Source organism: Dromiciops gliroides, chromosome 2, assembly GCF_019393635.1.
Source record: "Dromiciops gliroides isolate mDroGli1 chromosome 2, mDroGli1.pri, whole genome shotgun sequence".
NCBI lineage: Eukaryota > Metazoa > Chordata > Mammalia > Microbiotheria > Microbiotheriidae > Dromiciops > Dromiciops gliroides.
This window is the reverse complement of record NC_057862.1, coordinates 73,633,451-73,650,152: the sequence shown is the minus strand read 5'-3', so window position 1 is coordinate 73,650,152 and position 16,702 is coordinate 73,633,451. Positions and strand designations below refer to the sequence as shown.

Below are 16,702 nucleotides of genomic sequence, written 5' to 3'. Positions count from 1 at the left end.
TCAAACCTGTCTGCTGATTTTAGTTACTTTATAACTATCCCTTGGCTTGTAACCCTTGTAGAGCTTAATTCATTTCTGGGGATGTCCTAGAATGAAAAAAAAAGAATCAAACTCTGAAGAATTGGAACCATCTGATAGATCCTTATGACACCATGCTAATTAAATAGGTCCTGATAATGTTAGTAACAATTTTAGAAATGGTTACCATTGAGACAAAATAAGAACACCCCACATTCTTTCTGAATTTGTTTTGTATTTAAATACCTCACAGGTAACAAAATAGATAGCTTCATCTTATTTAATATCAGATATAACAGGTTCTTATCAAGTGTGCCTCTTGGCCTCCTTACTCATCGTGCCTAGGTGACTGGTTTTTAAGGCAGGATTTAGCTGCACCTTGCTGCATGATCAAGGCCTGCCTCTTCGTGACTCTTTGCCAGCTTCTCGGGATGCCACCTTCTTTAGTAGGGTTTTGCCACTGGGAGCCTTGACTGGGGCTTTTTGCTCAGTGGCTTCTTTACTGGTATCTTTCCTGAGCTGAAAGTTAACCTGGAAGAGAAAGAAAATAGAGCCAGGAAAGCGTCTACATCAACATTGTACCAACCAGTCCAGAAATCTTGTGGGAGTGTTTGTATTCTTCTTTGCCCCCTTCAGGGTGTTGGGTCTTGGGGCAGGTGAATGAGAAGAACCATTAGTTCAAAGGGAGAGCTGGCTCCAGTGCCAGGTGAACATATCATGCTGCCATCTAGGTGTGAAGAAAGTAGATAACCGTCCCAGCAAATGAGAGGAGAGGAAAAGGAGACTCAACCATTCCCTAAGTCTACCCGATTGCATTTCAAAAAGATCGGTGACACAGTTCTAGATGCATCTCTTCCAGAGACGGCTCTGTACTGTACTCCAGAGCTTTATCTATTTACCCATTTATATCTCTAACCACCTATCAATTTATCAAACAGAAGTCCAAATGAGGTAGAGGAGGAGGAAGTCACTTGAAAATAGGATCACATTTTTTATTTCAAACATGGACTTGACTGTCTGTTTTGTTGCCTAAATAGGCATTGATATTGTTTTTGTTGTCATTGTTCTGTCATTACATTTGTGTCTGATTCTTCATGACCCCATTTGGAATTTTCTTGGCAAAGATACTGAATTGGTTTGCCATTTACTTCTCCAGCTCATTTTACAGATGAGGGAACTAAGGTAAACAGGGTTAGATGACCGGGTCAGGGTCACATAGCTAGTAAGTGTCTAAGGCTGTATTTGAACTGAAGAAAGTTAAGTATTCCTGACTCTAGCCTCATACTCTATCCTAAGCTACCTAACATTCAATGATTTTTTTTTAAGTGAGGCAAATGGGGTTAAGTGACTTGCACAGGATCACACAGCTAGTAAGTGTCAAGTGTCTGAGGCTGCATTTGAACTCAGGTCCTCCTGACTCCAGGGCCGGTGCTCTATCCACTGCGCCACCTAGCTGCCCCTCAATGATATTTTTTTTGAGCAAAGTAAAGTGGCTTCTGATGGACTACTTATCAGTGGGTGAGGATTCAGTGATCTCTAAAGTGCCTTCCAGTTTTAAATCCTTGCTCTTGATTCTTATCTATCCTTGTGGTAGAAAGAAGGCTGAATTTGAAGTCATAGGGACTGAATTCCAATCCAACTCTGCCCTTTATTACTTCTTTGACCATTGGACCGTAGCCCCTCTGAGCCTCTGGAAAAAAGATGAGTTCTAAGGTCCCTTCTAATTCCAGACCTATGTGGCTATGATGAGAAAAGAGGGACCCAGTAATTGCTCATTGGAGTTTTCTTCCATTAGAAAGTTCATCCCTTTCTCTCCTCTTGCTAACATTCCAACTCTTACAGATTTCTCTAAGGCTCACTTGAGATCTTCCATCCTTCAAAAACGTTCTCTGACTGTTGTAGCCTGCAGTGTTCTCTTTCTCCCTTCTCTAGTTTACATGGCTCTGACTCATTTCTATAGTCTATACCAGGGGTCAGAAAACTATCACTGAAGACCCAATCCTGCCCATACACAAACAGGTGTGGCAAGCAGAATTTGGCCCATAGAATGTAATTTCTTGACCCCTAGTCTATATTGTAATGATTGGAATGATGCCACCTACTGGAGACTTGCTGTGGGAAAGCTCCACCATGAGGAAAATGCCTCAGAGACATTGTGGCTTTTCCTTGGCGTCAGGAAATGACGTTTGCTCATGGGTGCTGTCTATCAAGGCTACCAGCCAATCAACTTGAGGAGCCTCCTATTTTCTGGGAGGAGACAGGAAGGAGGAAAGGGAGCCTGTGCGGAGAGCTCTGGGGGCTTTTTGGGTTCCTGACTTGATGGTGGTGGCGGCAGAGGACTTCACAGGAAATTTGAGGAAAGATAGGAATGCCAGGCTGTTGGAATTCTGTTCTCAATCTTTTTCTTTCTATTTTCCAATAAACCCTTAAAAACCTAAACTTGTTTTATCAATGATTTTAGTCAGTTTCCCCAAAAACTGGGGGAACAGATTAGAATCCACATTTAGAATCTTAAATTACACAATATCATCTATAAAGTCTATTATTTGATTGTAACCCTGTACAATAGAAATGTTTTGTATACTTGGCCAAACTGTAAGATGTTTGAGAGTCAGGATTATATCACACTGTACTCTCTATAAATTATTTATTGATATGAAAAGAAACAAGAAAAATGAGAATAAAATAGGAGTTAATAAGAGAAACAACACGAGAGGCTTAGAGAATCAATCAATCAACAAGTATTTATTAGGCACTTATTCTGTACCAGGCACTGGTTTTCTAAGAAAGGCAAACAATGGTCCCTGTTCTCATGCAGTTTACATTCAAGTGGGAGAGATATTATGTATATAAAATCAGTTCATAAGATGCATAAAGTGTCAATGGAAGGTAGAAAAAAAAAGAGAGGGAATGATAAGCTACAAGAAAATAAGACTTTTTAAAAATAGTCTCAAAAAATGGTCTCTGATGTGGCAGTAGAAGCAGTTTGGTGGCGGGAGGATTGGTAGGAGAAAATGTGGTAAGTTTATCAGTGTAGAACATCTACACAGAGAGCTGGAAAGGAGCCTTCCACATTACCTTATCCAACCCCCACATTTTACAGATGAGGAAAGTGGTCTCACATTTTCTTCTTAGGATTCATTTCTCACTGTTTTATTTACTTGTTTTTAGGAACCATACTCTATAGAAGGTTATTCGGGGAATTTGGTATGAAGCAAAGAAACAAATTTATAAAAAAAGAAAAGGAAAGAAGAGAAGGAAGGAAAGAAGATGACCAAGCCAAAGTTCTGATCCCACCCAGCTAGTTCACTAATTTAAAAAAATTTTTTTTAATTTAAAAAAAATAAAAAATAAAATTATATATATAAAGAGCTTAGTGTTGTCCAAGTCAAAGACCTTAGTACAAAATTCTTTAACCTTGGGGCAGCTAGGTGGCGCAGTGGATAAAGCACTGGCCCTGGATTCAGGAGGACCTGAGTTCAAAGCCAGCCTCAGACACTTGACACTTACTAGCTGTGTGACCCTGGGCAAGTCACTTAACCCCCATTGCCCTGCAAAAAAATTCTTTAACCTTTACCCTGGACTAAGGGATGGTAAAATATAATGTAAGGTGAGTATAGTCAGGGGAGAAAGCCTATCTGGGGATGAGGTGGGCTAGGAGAAGCTAAGGAGACTGTAGACTTCATTGGTGGGCTGCAGAGCAGGTGGTACATATGGGGCTGCACCCCCAGTTTGCTTATCTGTATAATGGAAATGGGGTAATGTAGGGTATTGGACTATAGGAATTCTCAAGTCCCTTTCAGTTCTGTTTCTATGATTCTGTGGCTAAAACTGAACCTTGACTGGCTATATTCCCTATAATTCTTACTAGATGAAAAAATAAAAGTCGTTTATAGCATTCAACTGGGCTCAGAGTGCCAAATGTGTCCTCAGTTGTGCAGATAATAGGCGTGGCCAAAGGATGCCCAGTGCCAGGATAAAGGGAGCACTGGTGGAGCCACCTGGTGGATCTTCTTGGTAAAGCCATGAAGTAAAATTTCCCAGTGATAGTAATCATAATGACCACCGATCATAGGTTTAGGACTGGAAGGGATCCTTAGAGGCTATGGGATGATACAAAAATAAATATCACCTAACATTTCTATAGCATTTTATTTAATTTTGGTTTTTAAAATTAATTTTCAGTGAATTGGGGTTTGTTTTGGAGTTTTTTATGGTAAGTGGCATTTTATTTTTTTAAATAAATAACTAAAAACAAAACCAAAAAATATCCAACATTTATTTTTTTTTTATTGTGGGACAATGAGGATTAAGTGACTTGCCCAGGGTCACAAGCTAGTAAGTGTCAAGTGTTTGAGGCTGGATTTGAACTCAGGTCCTCCTGAATCCAGGGCCAGTGCTTTATCTACTGTGCCACCTAGCTGTCCCAACATTAATTTTTTTTTTTTTGGCAGGTCAGTGGGGGTTAAGTGACTTGCCCAGGGTCACACAGCTAATAAGTGTCAAGTGTCTAAGGCCGGATTTGAACTCAGGAACTCCTGAATCCAGGGCCGGTGTTTTATCCACTGTGCCACCTATCCGCCCCCTCCAACATTCATTTTTATAAGACTGAGTTCCAAATTTTTCTCCCCACCCCTGAAGATAGCAAGCAATCTGATAGAAGTTATTCATAGCACTTTACTATATAAAATGCTTTCCTCATAACATCCCCATAAAATAGGTAGTGGGAATTTTATCCCTCCTTACAGTGAAAGGTAAAGGTGGTGGTTTGCCCCAAAACATATAGTTCATATCAGAGCCAAAATGGACTTAGGGAAAGGTACCATTTAAACTTGGACTTGTGTTCCCTTCCATAGTCAAAAAGGTGTTAAGGAAGCAGGGAAGAGATAGTTTGGAGAAGGAGGTACAGAAGAAAAATAGGATGTGAAGAAAGTAAGTTAGAAAGAGGTAAAATAGGAGGTTGGCAAAAATTAGGGTCATGAACTTAATTAGAACTTTAATCAGTAAAATTTATACAACAACAAAAAAGACATTGCAAAACATTTACCCAACTCACCTGCTTTGCCTCTGCAGGTCCAACCGTCACAGTCGTTGTCTCTGACCCATACCCAGGTGCTGTGGCAGTGACAGCATAAGTACCTGGGAGTAGCAGCCGAAAGTAATCACCTTGCTTACCTAAAAATCACAAGGGTAAGATTCAACCTGTAAATTAGAAACCTACTTATACAGTGACCCAGTGACCCAAATGTAAACACAGAGCCAGAAAAACTTGAAGGTCTTCGTTGACCACAAAATGTATGCCTCGAGAAAGGTAGCATAGCTGTCATAACAATGCAAATTAAGGACATTAAAAGAAAGCACCAATCACAGAGATGAATATTAATTCCGCTATACTCTGCAATGGTCAAACCATATGAGAAGCAAAAGTTTCCATTCTGGGCATCTTTTTTCTTAATTTAAAAAAATATTTTAATTTTCTACAGGATCAAACATTAAATCCTCTGTTTAGCATTTAAAACCCTTCATAAGCTGGCCCCCTCCTGCCTTTCCAGGCTCCATCTACCTTACTGACCCCCACATACTCTGGATGCAGTAACACTGGCCTTCCTTCTGCACCTCTCACAAGATACTCCATCTGCCAAGGAAGGCATTTTCCCTGGCTGTTCCCCATGCCTGGAATTCTCTCCATCCTCATCTGCCTCTTTCCCTCTCTGACTTACTTCAGGTATCAGCTAAAATACCATCTTGGCAATAACCTTTTCCTAACACCCCTTAACACAAACATTTTCCCCCTGTTGATTATCTTCAATTTCTCCTGTCTGTATCTTTTTGTACACAGGCGTGTGGATGTTGTATCCCCCCATTAGACTAGCAGCTCCTTGAAAACTGTTCTTCTTAGCCCCTGGGCTTAGCACAGCACCTGACACATACATAGTAGGCCCTTCATAAATTCTTGTTGACCGAATGACTGACAAAATATTCAAGCAAGCTGTTTTGCTTGGGTGGTGGTGGTATTTTTTTTTGGGGGGGGGAGATGTTTTCTTTTACAACATTACTAATATGGAAATGTTTTACATGACTAAACATGTATAACATATTAAACTGTTTGCCTTCTCAATGAGGGGAGCAGGGAAGGAAAGAATTTGGAATTCAACATTTCAAAAACAAATGTTAAAAAAAAATTGTTTTTACATGTAATTGGGGGAAAATAAAATACTAAATAAATAACTAAAAACAAAACCAAAAAATATTCAAGCAGAGGCAAATGGCTATCTGTTAGGAATTGTTTTCTATAATGATTTTTATTTTGTTCAAAAAAAAAGTATCAACTATCCTGTTTTATTATCAAATTAACAGGCATTTATTGAGTCCTTGATATATGTCTAGCTCTGCTTTGTTACTCATAGTTAAGTATTATTCAATTTATGTTTCCCTAGAGCTTGACTCTCCCCCCACCTTTGTGAACCCTGCTACAGCAGGGTTTTGGGGGGGGGTTGACCAAGACCCTTTCCCTTCTCAACTTTCTTTTTCCTACCTTTTGTTTTGGTTTTCTGATAATATGAAATTGTTATACTGATATATCTGAATGATATATTTTATTTATTCTTCTGTTTGTCTTTTTCCTTTTTTGCTTTCTCCCTCCAAAACAATGTATTGCTTTATTACATCAACACCTTGCACTCTACCCTGAAGCAGTTATGTAGGTCATTCTATGCCATTAGCAAGTGACTATATATTTAATGCTAGAAAAGAAGTTGGAAATTATCTGGCTCAGGGAGGGATTTTAACCTGGGTCCCTGAATTTGTTGTGTTTAAAAATATTTCGATAACTGTATTTTAATTGGTTACCTTGATAATCATATGTATTTTATTTTATGCGTTTAAAAAATTATTCTGAGAAGGGGTCATAGGCTTCACCATACTGTACCAAAGGGGTCCATGACATAAAAAGGTTAAGAACCTCTGATCTAATCCAGCTCTTCATTTTATAGATAATCACTTCCTTAAGGGATCACTTAGGTTGTAAGATTCAGAGCTGAAATCTGAAGTCAAACCTGATGATTTCAAATCTAGGCTTCCATTATGCCAACCTGCCTCCCCTAATTGTTTTTCTTTATGCTAGTTCTAATTGTCTCTTTTCCTGACCAAATCTTTCTCTCTGAGGCATGAACAACCTTTCATTTAACTAACCTTCTTGTCTCTCTAATACGTCATAATTAGAGTGAGGTGACTGAGACTTTAAATTAGAGGGTTCTAATAGCACTTTCAGTTCAACCATAGAGAAACAATTGAATTTAGAACCTAATTAGCAAAAATAATTAGTTAAAATGGGAAGCTGTAGTGAACTCCTCCCTACTCTGCTCTTCTTTCCCACCCTATCTCCCCACTAAGAATCTGCTCCATACTGACTGTAGTATTTGCAAAATCTAGATGCAAAAATTCTTCTTTGCTCCATCTTTATCTCAATATTTAAGATTCTAATGCTTATAATCCAGAAATTATAGTTAATTAAGAATTTTTATGTTCACAAGATTCTGAATACCTGATGATAGAAGTTGTTTATTTCCTATAAACAACATTCAAACTAATTAAACATTTTACTAAACATCTACTACATGAAAAGCATTGGTGCTAGGATCTCATTGACATGGGTGATACTATGAACATTGTTTTCAGTCTTATCCATGTATCTGTGTCTTCCCATAGTTCCTTGTGAGGAGACCAACCACTATGCTAATGTCTTCCTCTAAATTTCTTGACATTACATAGATATTAACTGAGCATGTAAGTTATTCAGTGGCTATTTTTGATCCACCCCCTTTTCTAGTCATGAATTTGTCCTTTGGGTGGTCCACAGTATAAGTTCGTCAGAAACTATGTAGTTTCATGCTTTATATCCAAAGTACCAGAAGTATGATATTAAATGAATAGACCTGTATTTCAGGGAGATGTTTGAGACCATTAAAAGACTATCCATCACACCATTTTCTGTCTCTTTAATTCTGGGTTAAAATCATTGTCCATCTGTAGCATCAAGCAATATGTATGTACTGGTGGCTCAGCTCTATAGGTTATACAGCTAGTGGTCTGGACATTCATTTACCATGGTAGACATTCATTATCCCTTTGGTTTTAATCCTATGTAGCTAGTTTAGCTGTACTCCTCGATTATGGGTCTCATTTAGGAGACTCTGAAATGTTCCTTTATTATCTAGCCACCCACCAGAAAACCTGGGCCTATCTGGGAACCTTGCCATCTGCCATGACTTTGTCTACCTTATCACCTGGAATATCAAATCTCCGGACCAGAACCTCCAAAGACCATGTCTTTACTCCCAGACCACACTTCACATACCATTCAGTCATCTGCCATGGAACCAGGGACCATCTGCTCTGCCACCAATCTAGGCCCTTCCCTATCCTCAACCTGTCCTTCATTTGCTCTCTGAGAATTGTAACTAAGAATACTATCACCACTGCTAAATCCAATTGCCCTATGGCTTCCTTGACAATCCCTTTGACTCTCCAGACTAAAAGTTCTTCCCATATCCACCACTTCTTATATGATATATTCCCCTATTAGGACCAAAAGTTCTTGGAGGGAAGGGATATCTTTTGTATTTGTATTCCCAGTGCCTAGCACAAGGTAGTAGGTGCTTAATAAATGCCTTTTCATGAATTCCTTGCAGTTCTTGATGTAATCAGCACAATTGTCACCCTCACATAGAAACATTTGAAGGACCCCATCATCTATAGGGCATCTATTCCATTTGCATTCCAGGCTAGACCTCCTCCATGATGGTGTCAAATACCTTTGGGTGAGAGGATGTCACTTTGCTTTATGTTTTCCTTGTTCTTGAGGACTATAAAATCTAGTAGGTGAAATAATGAAAACATTATTGCAAAAAAAAGCTCCAAACTCTCATTGCATAGAATTGCTGCTTTTCCAATACCCATGTCTTTGGACACTTGCCTTAGCAGCAATATGTGTGTGCTTGATTTTTCTTTTTTTAAAGGAAAATTATGATTACCTCATTCAGCTTTTCAATTCACAATCTCCCTTGCTGACATACCCATGATGGAGGTGAGGGGATTGGAGAGTACTGACAAAATGGAGCAGTGGATACCTACCTGAAGTGACATCATGAGCAATCCCATCAATAGAAATGACTGCTTCTGCAATGCCATTGTTATTTTCATCAAGTATCATTCCCTTGATGCCATGGTGAACCTGCCAGAAGAAGTCACAGTGGGGTAAGAACTACTGCCCATTCATTTAAGCCACACCCATGGGGGGGGTCTAACTTGGAAGAAAAGGAGAGTAAGAGAGCTCTTCCATAAAGAACTTCCACAAATTCTCTCTTTGTTTTATTCTTTCTACAACCAAAGATCCCAAGTGGCAATAGCCAGCCTTATTTCTATTTGGTGCAAAAAGCTAGAATCATTGTGTTCTGATCCTGAAACCCCAAGGCAAGTAGGTTTCCTTATGCCCCTTCACTCTGACATTGACTATCAGCTTCCAAGGCCAACCAAATCTTTCTGCAGAGTACTTAGAAACATCACATGCCATTAGGTGCTTAAAATATTTGAGGTGATGAGGAAGAAAGAATGATTCCTAAGAAAGAAAATGATGCCTGGTTGCTTGCTGTGTGTAGGATTGTAAATAAGGAGACTGGAGAAAAGAATATGGGCAGTAGCTATGGGAATGAAGAAGAAAGCGTGGATCAAATCAGTTTCACAAAGGAGTAATTATTAGGACTTGATGATGATTAACCATCAGATGTGGGATTTAGTAGTGGGAAGGGGGTAAATATGCATGAATAAAAGGCAGAGACATCTCCAAAGTCATAAAACTGGGAAGAAAATGTTGTTGTGGACACAGTAGACAAAAACATGATGAATAAATGAATTAATATCGATGGGAAACTTAAGAAAAAGTAGAGGGAAGATCTAAGGGCTAAGGACATCACATTGGAAACATCTTCTACACTTTAAGAAATCCGCAAACGGAGAGACAAGGTGTGTTTGGGCGCCCAAAAAAATCCTACGCTGTTTAGAACTAAGAAATCTCTCCTTTATGTGGTACAAATATGGAAATTAAAAGTTGGGACTGCTCAGAAATACTGATTTTACCTCTTCCAGGAAACTAATCAGTGCCTCGCGATTGCCAAGCCACTCTCTCTGCAGCTCCTCCTGGCGTGGAAACTTATTGCAGCTCAATTCCAGAGTGATATCAAAGCAGTTGGTATGCAGGTAATTGAAGTCTTGCATTCCTATGAAAGAAAGGGGGCAGTAGTAGATTTGTACATCTGAACACCCTATCCTACCTCTCCTTAACTGAAATTCTTCCATCCCCTAATGCTTTCTCTTCTACATCTTGGCCTCTAAAGTATTTTTTCCTCACAAAATATTCTCCTCTCCCCCAATTTCCAATGTCTTTCCCTCTTTTTATCCTTCTAAAGCAACACCCATCACCATGAAATGGCCTAATATTTCTTTTCCATTGCACTGACTTAAAATTTACTCTTTCCTAATCATTCTCCAAATCTCCTTAATACCAGTGCCTTAGAACCAGGAGTTTACTGGTTAATGTTTAACAATTGGTTTCTGGGGCCCAAGTGGTAGTGGGAGGTTGTTGGAGGGAGGGGGGGAAGAGTTCTCGTCACACATGTTGTTTTTAATCAGCATTATTCTACTTTTTTCACCACTTTCTTAAGTCTAGACAATGAACAATGCAATAAATGAAGCTCTGATTTATAGCATTTGCCAATTTCTGAGGTGTAAATGCTCACACTGAAAATTTAACAATTGGCAGTCAGTAAAATCTGGCTCCACTAAACCCCTGCTTAGAAATAAGATGATCATTTGCATATCACTTTTAGTGGAACAGATTTGCTTTGGGATGGAAAATCCAAGCAAATGTGGTGATTGTGAACAGAGGAAACCAACCATAATGAACTGGCTTTCAGAGATGGTTTTTGATGAATTAGTTTCACTAAGTAGAACCTACAATGTAGTCCTGGAGTCATGCATTATTGGGAATCATGCTAGATAGAATTATTTCTTTCTACAAAAAGCAAATTCTTGTTTGTTGAATCTTAGAACTAGAAAATGCTTTAAATAAAGTCTCATCCAACCCCTTTATTTTAAAGATTAGGGACCTGAGCCCCAAGAAGATAAAGTAACAAAACAGAGTTTAACAGAACTGAGACTAGAATCCAGTTCTTTTCTTCATTATTTGGGTGCTTTATGATATCATACTACCTTTCCTTATTGGAAAGGCCTAATATCAGGAAGACAAACAATATACATCTTTTTTTTTTTTTTTTTTTTTTTTTTGCGGGGCAATGGGGGTTAAGTGACTTGCCCAGGGTCACATAGCTAGTAAGTGTCACATGTCTGAGGCCGGATTTGAACTCAGGTCCTCCTGAATCCAGGGCTGGTGCTTCATCCATTGCGCCACCTAGCCGCCCAACAATATACATCTTAAAAAGTATCAATTTAGGGGGCAGCTAGGTGGCACAGTGGATAGTTCAAATCTGGCCTCAGATGCTTGACACTAACTGTGTAACTGGGCAAGTCACTTAACGCTGATAGCCCCACCACCCCAAAAAGTATCAATTTATTTTTATATCTTTTTAGTTGAATTATATGACTCTGTAAAAGTGACCTGGCACAGTAGAAAGGTACCAGAATTAGAACCACCTGGACCTCAATATTCTCATATATAAAACATAGGAGTTGGATTAAATGACCTTTGAGGTCCCTTCAAGCACTATATCAATGACCCAATGAGCTAAACTATCCCACTTCTGACAGTTTTTAGCTGGGGGACTATGGACAAGTCACATAAAGTCTAAGCATAGGAAAAGGTAGTATCCTACACTGCTAGAAGTCCCAGCTCTACCTCTTAGAAGAAACAAGGGAGGCAATAGGACCATCTCAAATGAGCAATATGGAGTACTCTTTATATTTATCTTCTTGAAAAGATATATTTGTAGAGGTGAAATTATGTCTGCTGCATTTTCAAAAATAACAAGATTGATTTTCTCTGTCATCTCCACTATGGAGTGATATAATAGGGATCATACTGGACTTGGGAGTCAGGATGGCTCCAGGATTCAAATCTGCCTCAGACACTCACTAGCTATGTGACCCTGGGCAAGTCACATAAGGTCCCTGGTCCCTGGGCCTCAGTTTCCTCATCTGTAAAATGAAGGGGAGGTTAGATTCAACAACCTCTACGGTCCCTTCAAGTTCTAAATCTCTTATCCTCTAATATTCTGTTGGTCTCAGTTAATAGGTATTCATCACTTCTTAGATGCTAAATGAGATGTTCTAGACTTCTTGGGTACTAAGCCAAAGACATAACTAGAAATTTTTGTACCTGGGATCAGGGCGGGGCATGTGGGTAGGTTGTACTTGAGGGAATTCATTCAGGATACAGCCCTGTAAATTTTAGCATCCTAGAGAAGAGCCCCAGTCACTCTTCCTTAATTCTGATTCTGCTAAGTATAAATTGTCTTTAAAGTTTTTAAATAATCTATTTAGGAGGAACTTGAAGGAATTCTATGATATTGGGTCCCTAACCGTGACCTATTTTGCATTACTTATAATGCTTCTTAAAAGGTTACATTGAAATGATTTCAAATAGTGTGAAATTAGCACTTATAATTCTTATATTATGATGGTATTTTTAGGTATTAATAAACCCTCATTCAAAACTGTTATTTTTTCAAAGTCTTTTAGTAACAACATAATTATTTAAATTCATAAAAATCTAATTCAGTGTTTTTTAAAGCATAGAAAGCCCTGAGAAAGTTCATCTAGTGGAAAACCTGCTATTAGATGGCAAGGAGACAGCTAAATGTAGCGCATTTAACCTTAAATTCACCATTCTTTTCCCTTCACCCCTTTTCCCACAAAGGTTATCCTTGCCATCAGCTCAGTCCTTATCAAAAGTGGAGATCAAGCAGTGGTGTGCTGGTAGATGTTTAACAAGTGACTCCCTTAACCATTCCCCCACCCCCAAGACTTGCTTTCCAAGTCTCTAGGCTTACCATCTGTTGCATCCTTTTGCCTTCCCTCTCTGTGAATAACACTGCCTGTTTGTCAGGATAATGAAGCCCCTGTTTCCGCTTCCAGCTCTTCCTTGAAAGCCCCTTACCCTTGCTGACAGAATACCAGGAAGCCCCATTGGTGATGCCATCAGGAAAGTAATCGCCACAGTTCCAGCCCAGGTGCATCCATCCATGTGCATAGGAATAGACTTTGGCCAGCTGAGGGGAAAGCACGGTAGGAAACATGACCCAGAATATACCAAATTTATGTGGGAATGTTCACACCTAGAATTGGGGGTGAAGCCAAAAGTCACTCAATTAGCTGTGTTAATCAGCAGGGTTGAAGCAAGATAGTGGGAAAATCATGGGTGGAGAAATAAAGAGCCCTGCGTTCTAGTATTGGCTCTGCTATTAACCCCACTTTGTAAACTAGAGTAAATCGCTTCTCTGGACTAGGTGGTCTCCACCTTTCAGCTTTATCAGTCTTTATTTACTTTGGCACTGAACTTAGGAAGAGATGATAATATTCATGTTTCCAATATAGGTTACTAGTCTTAAATTGACACACCCTGGAAGCAGGATTTTTGAAACAGTGTAACAATAACCTTTTTTGGACGCCATGTTTTAACATACAGCATGTTCATGTGGTCATGGTGCTCACAGTTGAGCCTCACAATAACATCACTTTGTGAGGCAGGCACTGCAGAACTTATTAACTATAATTTTCAGATGAAGAAACTGAGGTTCAGGAAAGTTAAGTGATTAGGGTCACACAGCTAATAAATAACTAGCAGGAGGGACCAGAACCTAAGCTTTCCTGCCTCCAAGTTCATTAAGCTCTCTATTCCATCCTTCTTCTATGATGTGATTTCATTTACTCTGATGGTCAATTTTGGGGGTAACATAGCATTTATGTTGTGCTGTAGAGATCAGACATACATGGACATAACAAATAGCAGACTGCTTAAAACAACATAAAAATAGTAATAACTGAAACATGCATATGGATAACAAGGTGACGCCTTTGTTTTTTTTTAGTCAAGAAATTCTTCGACCCATTGATTAATTTTCATAGAACCATTTCCATATTTCTCAACATGAGAGAATTTGCCAGGGCCCCAGTGCCTGAGGCTAATACTAAGCCTTTTGAGAAAGGCTGGGGGGGGGGGGGGTAAAAAAAGCATAGTCTTCAGGGACACACAAAGGAAGAAAATGGTTCCCAGTGGGGATGTCTTATGGGGTAGGAGTTACAGAGTCCACCAAAGGTGAAAAAAAATAGTTTATCCAGGAAGATTAAGGTTATTACTAGAACAAAGGAAGGAGGGAGAGAAGGAGAAGGAATGTGCTGGTTGTTGTTCTTCTCTGTTCTTCATAACACAGGGACATTCCAGGAGATTTTTGGGAAAAGATATTTAAACATTCCTTCTATGAACTTTGTTAACTCCCTCATCTCTTTGTAAGTTTAAAATGCATGGTTGGGGCAGCTAGGTGGCGCAGTGGATAGAGCACTAGCCCTGGAGTCAGGAGGACCTGAGTTCAAATCCGGCCTCAGACACTTAACACTTACTAGCTGTGTGACCCTGGGCAAGTCACTTAACCCTAACTGCCTCACCAAAAAAATAAAATAAAATGCATGGTTGTCTCATGGGTGTGTTGTAAGGAAATCTCTTTAAAGTACTATATAAGTGTAGTTTACTATTTTTTAAAAATGATGAGCAGAACGCTATTAGGAAAACCTGGAAAGACTTACTTACATGAGCTGATGCAAAGTGAAATGTACTGTATACAAAATAGCAGCAATATCTTAAGATGATCTGCTGTGAATGACTTAGTTAGTTTCAGCAATGCAATGATCCAAGACAACTCTGAAGGACTTATGAAAAATGCAGTCCATCTACAGAGAAAGAACTGATGGTATCTGAATACAGTACAGTTGTTGTTAGTTCAAGTTTTTTTTTTTTTTTTTTGGTCTGCAATGCTTTGCATGACTGCACATGTATAACATTGAATGGCTTGAGTTCCTAACCGGGGGAGGGAGGGAAGAAGAGAATTTGGAACACAAAGTTTTTTAAAAATCAATGTTATAAATTTGGGGTTTTTACCTGCAAAGTGGGGGAAATCCTAAATTAATTAATTGATGATGAAAAAAACAAAAAACAAAACTGGATGTCCCGTAGGTAAACTCAGTAAGTCCAAAACAGAACTCATTATCTTTCCCTCTCCAGGACCTCTCTTCTTCATAACTTCTCTGTTACTATCAAAGGGTACAACCATCTTCCCACTTACCTTACTCTCTCTCACCAACCCCATATTCATTTGAATTCCAGGCCTCTCCCCCTTTCTCTGACACCCTGGTGCAGGCCTTCATTAATTCATACCTGCACTATTGCAATAGCCTGCTGGTGGGTCTCCCTGACACGTCTCTCCACCACTCACTTGGCTGTCCCCCTAAAGTATAGATCTGACCATGTCACCCTCCCATTCAATAAACTCCAGTGGTAAGCAATCAGATATGGGTTATACATGGGTTGTGTAAAACATTACCACTTCCTCACTATTCACTCTCTCCACCACCCCTTGCAACCTATAGAAGCATAGTGTTCAGAGGTTAAAGGATCTTCTTCAAGATCATTTAGTTCAACCTCTTTATTTTATAGTAAGTGTCAAGTGTCTGAGGCCAGATTTGAACTCAGGTCCTCCTGAATCCAGAGCCAGTGCTTTATCCACTTCGCCACCTAGCTGCCCCTAGGACTTAGGTTCTAATCCAGTCTAAGATAGAGAAAGAGATGATTGATTGATAGATAGCTAGATAGAGAGAGCCCATACCCAAGTCTCTTATGCTTTTTTTTTTCAGAGCAATGGGAGTGAAGTGACTTGCCCAGGGTCACACAGCTAGTGAGTGTCAAGTGTCTTAGGCTAGATTTGAACTCAGGTCCTCCTGAATCCAGGACCAGCGCTTTATCCACTGGGCCATCTAGCTGCCCCCCAGTCTATTAAGCTTCAATACTTTAAAACTGAAATAACGCTTTTTGAGACATATTATAAGACATACAAGTCAAATTAAAGGTAATCTTGGAGGAGCTCCTGGGGTGGAGGGAACCAGAAAAGGTCACTTATGGTACCTGAGCTGAGTCTCAAAGAAAGCCAATGATTCCAAGCATTAGAGGTATGGAAGAAGACTTACAGAACATTCAGTATAAAGTCAGAGTCAACTGGGTATCAAGGAAAAGACAAAAGGCCAGTATAGATGAACCAGAGGATGCAGAAGGGATTGACATGTAAATAGACTGGACAAGTTGTGACACAATACTACTGTCCTATAAGAAATGTTGAGCTCGAAGATCTTGGAAAAATGTGGAAATTGCATGAAATAACGAAGAACAAAATGAGCAGAACCAAGAGAACATTGTATACAGTAACAGCAATATTGTTTTAAGAATGACTTTCAGGGCAGCTAGGTGACTCAGTAGATAAAGCACCAGCACTGGATACAGGAGGACCTGAATTCCTGAGTTCAAATCCAGCTTCAGACACTTAATACTTACTGGCTGTGTGACCCTGGGCAAGTCACTTAATCCTCATTGCCCACCCCCCACACACACACACACACAAAATTACTTTGA

At 39.4% G+C, this 16,702-nt stretch overlaps 1 protein-coding gene across 1 annotated transcript in view; it reads right to left on the bottom strand.

Moving 5' to 3' along the window:
- Positions 1-233: 233 nt before the first annotated feature.
- CPN1 (carboxypeptidase N subunit 1) overlaps positions 234-16,702 on the bottom strand; it is a 49,436-nt gene continuing 32,967 nt past the window's right edge. Inside the window, exons 5-9 of the mRNA XM_043981057.1 lie at positions 13,187-13,298; positions 10,153-10,292; positions 9,151-9,250; positions 5,075-5,193; positions 234-549 (exon numbers count right to left, since the gene is read on the bottom strand). Of these exons, the coding sequence (XP_043836992.1) occupies positions 409-549; positions 5,075-5,193; positions 9,151-9,250; positions 10,153-10,292; positions 13,187-13,298 (612 nt within the window). The 3' untranslated portion in view covers positions 234-408. The remainder of the gene's footprint in view (positions 550-5,074; positions 5,194-9,150; positions 9,251-10,152; positions 10,293-13,186; positions 13,299-16,702) is intronic.